Source organism: Rutidosis leptorrhynchoides, chromosome 8 (assembly GCF_046630445.1).
Source record: "Rutidosis leptorrhynchoides isolate AG116_Rl617_1_P2 chromosome 8, CSIRO_AGI_Rlap_v1, whole genome shotgun sequence".
NCBI classification, from domain to species: Eukaryota; Viridiplantae; Streptophyta; class Magnoliopsida; order Asterales; family Asteraceae; genus Rutidosis; species Rutidosis leptorrhynchoides.
The window spans coordinates 19,307,232-19,313,655 of NC_092340.1; the positions used below are offsets into that span (position 1 = coordinate 19,307,232).

General features: G+C 32.9%; 1 protein-coding gene across 1 annotated transcript in view; it reads right to left on the reverse strand.

Annotated features, from left to right (window-relative positions):
• Positions 1 to 3,315, reverse strand: part of LOC139863203 (uncharacterized) — a 42,085-nt gene extending 38,770 nt beyond the window's left edge. Inside the window, exon 1 of the mRNA XM_071851851.1 lies at positions 3,128 to 3,315. Within this exon, the coding sequence (XP_071707952.1) occupies positions 3,128 to 3,315 (188 nt within the window). The remainder of the gene's footprint in view (positions 1 to 3,127) is intronic.
• Positions 3,316 to 6,424: the final 3,109 nt, after the last annotated feature.

Genomic DNA, 6,424 nt, shown 5'->3' on the forward strand with positions numbered 1-6,424 from the left:
AAAACTTCAAATGACAAGCACCTTCCCTTCTTATTTTAAGGCACCAAATAGAAAGACAAAAAACATCAAAAGGTTGCAGGAAGGTACCGGGTTTCATGGCTTGTTTTATCATAGTTATAGAGAGAAATAGTAGTAGTTACAATTGATGGTATTTATGGGGGTTGATAGTAGCATGAGCTTGATCATAACAACAGTAAAGTGGAGGCTAGAGTGGTGAGGGTTCGGTGTTGATTCTTGTGTGGTTTTTGTTCAAAGAGTTTAAAGAGAGAGAATGGTGGTGTAATTGGTTGTAAACCGAAGTGAAGCAAGAAGTTGTTAAATGGGTTTCTAATGGTGATCATGAAGCTGGAAAACAGTAATCGTTGGACTCAATTGGTGATGGTGTTTAGTAGCGGATTGTGTGATCATAGGTTTGACACGAGTGTTAACAAGAATCATGTGCAGCGGTTTGATGATCTTATGGTGTAAACATCAGCAATAAGAATCGATAATAGTTGAAACAATTAGTAGACGCAGCAGTAACATTCATCGATGATGGATTGATTTCGTGGTGATGTTTGAAAGTGGTAGTAATACTTAAGAGTGAATCAGAGATAGTGTTTGTCTGGTATTATGGTTTTCAATTTGAATGCAGTTATGATATAATTGTATATAGAGATGATAATCGAATTATTTAAGTTTGTACACATGATACCACCAGTTTTGTTTTGTATAGACAATTGGAAATTCGATTTGTACTCGAGCAGACAGGAAAATCAATCAGAAGAAATAAAAAAATAAAGTGATAGTGAAGTCTAACTGATTGTACGATTTGTTTGAATTTCAAATCCTACTACAGAATTGGAGATAAGAAACAAATTAGAAAAAGGGTGATGTTGAGATGAAATAGAATACGTATATGTATATAATTAGTATCTATATTTATATTTATTTATAATCAGTATTTACGTATATATATTTTCTGTATATATTTATATATGTAAACTTGCTCTTCATATATGTATAGGTATATATTTGTATCTGCATTATCATATGTCATATATCATTATATATATATATTTTTGTATTTTAATTATGTAAAGAAACAAAATAATATTAAATATATACACATTAGTATTTAACATTAATTTTATTAATAATAATGAGACTAATAATATTAATAATAACAATGGAGATAATAGTGATAGTAATATTATAATATTGTTAATAATAACAATAATAATAATAATTTTTGTATTAATAATATCAAAATAATACTAATATGAATAAGAATCATGGTAAAGTAATGATAATAATAATTTTATATATAGAAATGATAATTATATTATTATCAATGTTAATGATAATAAAAATAATAATTTTTAATGATAAAGGTAATAATAATACCTAGTAATAATACAAGTAATAATTAAGATACAACAAGTTACATGTATAAAATTTCATATTAAAAACAATAATATTAATAACACCGATGTTAATATTAATATTAATAATATTAATGAAAGTAACAATAATAATAACAACTTATTTTATAACTTGTAATTAAGTTTGGGATATTAATACTATATTTATATAATATTTACTGATCTATATATACACATATTTATTTACAAACAATTGTTCGTGAATTGTCGGGAATAGTCAAGGTCAAATGCATTTACGAAAAGAAAGAAAAAAAAATAGTTCCAACATTTTGAGACTCGGTTTGATAGACTTTACTTATCGTGTCGGAATTATTATAAGATTAAGTTTAAATTTGATTGGAAATTTTCGGGTCGTCACACCGGCGGGTTTATCTTGCCACTTTGCAATTTTCTTTATTTTTGATCCTGTTTAATACATAACTTGAACATAATCATTAGAAATATCTTTTTCCCATTTTTACCCATTTTAGTGTGTTTTGGCATCAAAATGACTCAAAAATACTAAGATAACTCCTCAAAATGTTATCAAAAAACTGTATAATTTAGGAGTTATCACTCATCAATAAGTTTTGAAAGGGAACTTGTTTTGAAGACACCATTGGACCCTAAAACCAAGTCCACGAGTCCGCAACCCCTGAATTAACAGAAACCGAAGTCAGCAGTTACCGAAGGTCCTCCAGCTCATTTAAAGCTCTACCTGATGGTTCTCTGTTCCAGCTTCCCACAAACGATGGTCCTGAATCTAGTTGACAAAGTCTCGAGCCCACTAATGTACACAGATCACGTTCTAGATGATACAACCTCTTGAACCTATTTTTTAAAGTGAAATTCCCAACCCAAAAGTCGTTCTAAAAGGAGGTTGATAACCCGTCCCCAATCTTTCGAATGAAAGAAGTGGGGAAAGGAATACCAATACCTTCTAAAGAACGCCCTGCTTTTATTATGTTAGTCCACACCGAAGAATAAGGAAAAGTATTAGCATCAAAGTTTTGTGATAACCCACCCAAAGACCCAAAAATACTAGAAATAACTTTGACCCAAAAGGAGTTGGTTTCGGTTTTGAACCTCCACCACCACTTACCGATCAAAGCTAAATTTTAACTTTTTAAAGAACCCAAATTTAACCCCCCTTTTTCGTAAGGTAGAAGGGTATCATCCCATTTAACCCAAGAAATTTTAGAATTAGAGCCCGCTCCGCCTCAAAAAAAAGTACACCTTACACACTCGAGTTTTTTAACCACACATGGCGGAGCATGAAAGAGCGAGAAGAAGTACAACGGGAGGCTATTCAACACCGATTTCACAAGGGTCAAGCGTCCACCATAAGACACCGAACGCGCCTTCCAATCCGAGAGTCTCTTCGCAAACTTATCAATGATCGGGTTCTAACTTTCTAATTTGTTCATTCTACCCCCGACCGGAAGACCAAGGTAAGTGAAAGGTAGTACACCGTGGTTGCAACCAAACATGTTAGCCATATTTTCAACCTCAACCTTTTCTACCCCAATCCCGAAAAGATTGCTCTTATGATAGTTAAATTTCAAATCGGAAGTGAGCTTAAAACATTTAAGGAGTTTAAAAAGGTTTCTCAAGTTTGATATACTCCACTCACCAAAGAAAATGGTATCGTCGGTGTATTGGAGATGTGAGATGGGAATTTTTTCCGATCCGATTTCCACACCCAAGAAATTTTTGTTATGTACCGCCTTTTTGTCAAAACATTTAGCCCTTCCGCTGTAATAATAAATAGAAAAGGCGATAACGGGTCACCTTGCCTAACACCTCTCTCCATTTTAAACTCACATGTTGGTGAGCCATTAACAAGCACCGAAATGGAAGCCGACTTAAGACAAGTACGAATCCAACCTCTCCACTTTGACCCAAACCCCATTATTTCCATTACTTCCAATAGGTATTCCCAACTCAAGCAATCGAATGCTTTCTCAAAATCCACTTTAAAAATTAAACTTTTAGCACGCTTGTGTTTTAAGAAACTAATTGATTCATTTGCAATTAACGCCCCATCAAGGATATTCCTATTTTTTTCTAAATGTACTTTGTTCGAAGCCAACAAGAGACGAGATTACCTTCCTTAGTCTATTTGAAAGTAGCTTTGCAATAATTTTGTAGAAGCTTCTGATAAGACTAATAGGTCGGTAATCATTGAGCACCGAAGGATCTTGTTTCTTGGGGACCAAGGTAATAAAGGACGCATTACACCCGTTGTTGATATCACCTTTACGCTAGAATTCATGGATGGCTAACATTAGATCAACTTTAACTACATGCCAAAACTTCTTAAAAAATCCCATGTTGAAACCGTCCGGGCCGGGGGCCTTAGAGCTGCCGCATGTCACGACCCTACTTTTTCCGTTATCTTTTTTCTGTCAGGTATTTAACTTTCGTAAGATATATCAAGGAGAATGATGATGATTATTATGATCATGATATGATTATGATTATGATTATGATTATGATTATGATCACAATGATACGGAGAAAAATAGGATGTTGCGTTTATGATAATGGTGATTCGAGATGATGATCACGAAAATAATGAAGGAGGATATCGTAATGATTTATTTTGTGACTAGGATAAATAATGAGGATAGATATAAGGTGAGGTTAAATAGATTATTAAGGGTTAAAACGATTTGATGGGTGAATTAATTCTGAAAGAAACAATCAGAGTAATGGTCAAGGATGTTTTTGGGTTAGCGGAACGTCGCGGGTTCAAACCCGGACTTGGGCATTTTTTTAAGGGCTACTCCTTTGAGGTAGTACTACTATTACCATTATTACTATTATTATTATTATTGTCATTAAAATAAGTATTGGTATTATTATTAACATTATTATCATAATTATTATAATTTTCACAAACTAAAAGACATTTATATAAAAATATATTTTTACATCTATATTAATATTAGGTACTAGTTTGTTCTAATAAAATGCTATTATAATTATGTTACAAATAATATATAAATATATTTTTAAATTAAATCATATATATAAATATTAATTCTAATATACTTTAAGCATTTATATATAATAACATATATTATATCCTAATTAAAATACTTTAATAGGGATCTGTTATATATAAATATTAATTATTAATTCATTTACCAAAATAACATATAAATTGTGAATATAAGAAGTATATTAATAATATTAATATAAACTTGTTAACTATTATTATGTGTTTTAATATATATAACTGGTATAGGTTCGTGAATCCGAGGTCAACCTTGTATTGTTCAGATCCGTCGTATGCATATTTTTACTACAAAATATCGTATGGTGAGTTTCATTTGCTCCCTTTTTAAATGCTTGTGCAATATATATTTTTGGGACTGAGAATACATGCGCTGCTTTTATAAATGTTTTACGAAATAGACACAAGTACTTGAAACTACATTGTATGGTTGGATTACTATACCGAATATCGTCCCTTCAAGTCTGGTAGCCTAAGAATTAGGGAAATGGCCCCTAATTGACGCGAATCCTAAAGATAGATCTATGGGCCTAACAAACCCCATTCTGGAATTTGGAATGCTTTAGTACTTCGCTTTAAAAAGGTGATTGTGATTGCCGTTATATAGCATACTTGCGAGTATGCGGGGGATATTCTATATGCATTATGTTAATATCGGTTACCAGGTGTTCATCATAAGAATGATTTTTATACACTTGCGAGTGTAATGTTATTTATGAAAAATGAAATCTTGTGGTCTATTAAAATTATAGAAATGATGGATTACGATAAACTAATGAACTCACCAACCTTTTGGTTGACACTTGAAAGCATATTTATTCTCAGGTATGAAAGAAATCTTCCGTTATGCATTTGCTCATTCTAGAGATATTACTTGCAGTCATTCATGACATATTTCAAAAGACGTTGCATTCGATTCGTTGAGTTCATCAAGATTATTAATATGTCAATTATAGTTGGATATATTATGAAATGATATGCATGCCGTCAACTTTCGAAGTAATGAAAATTTGTCTTTTAAAAACGAATGCAATGTTTATAAAATATATCATATAGAGGTCAAGTACCTCGCGATGTAAACAAATGTAATGTATTCGTCCAGATGGATTAGGACGGGTCGTTATAGCCGGCAAGGTGATAATGAAGCCACCGGCTTTGGAGCTAAAAGTACCAGAATGTTCCAGAATTGATGTAAAATTGAAAGAACTTGTTGATCAAGAAAAAGGCAAAGGAAGCCGCCGGCTTCCCAATGAAGCCGCCGGCCTGGTTGACACGGTTTCTCAACTTATCGACCAAGTTCAAGTAAAAATGGAAACAAAATCAAGATAAAATCAGAAAGATCCGGCGAACCAAGTGAAGCCGCCGGCCTGGCATGAAGCTGCCGGCTTCAGTATGATGGTTACAAGATCTGGCTTGCGGATTAAGTTTAACTTGCACGAGGAGTCACCGACTCAAGGCAAGCTGCCGGCTTCCCGCTGAAGCCGCCGGCTTGGCCACCGCCCCAGAATTCTATAAATTAAGGCCTCTGGTCTCAGTTTTCATATGTTCAGAAGTAGATAGTTTATCCAGATTTTGGTAGGTCATTTTTTAGGAGTTTTCTCTAAACCCTTAGGTTAGATTTACTTTTTGTAATCAAGATTCAAGATTTAATTCAAGTCTTTTTACATCTACCTTCTTTTTGAGGTATGATTCTATCCTTATTTTATTGTTTTGTCTATTTTATTTTATGTATTCGTTTATGTTCGTCTTTTACTATGAAATAAACGTTCATAGTAATTATGTGGATGAAAGATAAACTTCATTTGGGATTCAGATGAAGCCGCCGGTTTCACCCTCAAGCCGCCGGCTTGGAGTGAAGGAAGCCTCCGGCTTTGTGCTTTATTCTGTGCAATTTCTGGTTCTTTCCAGATCTGTATGGTTGAGTTTCTGTAATGATATTTGAATCGTTTTGAATATGTTTTGTTTGACTATACTTGTTTGCCATGCTTAATGATTAAAT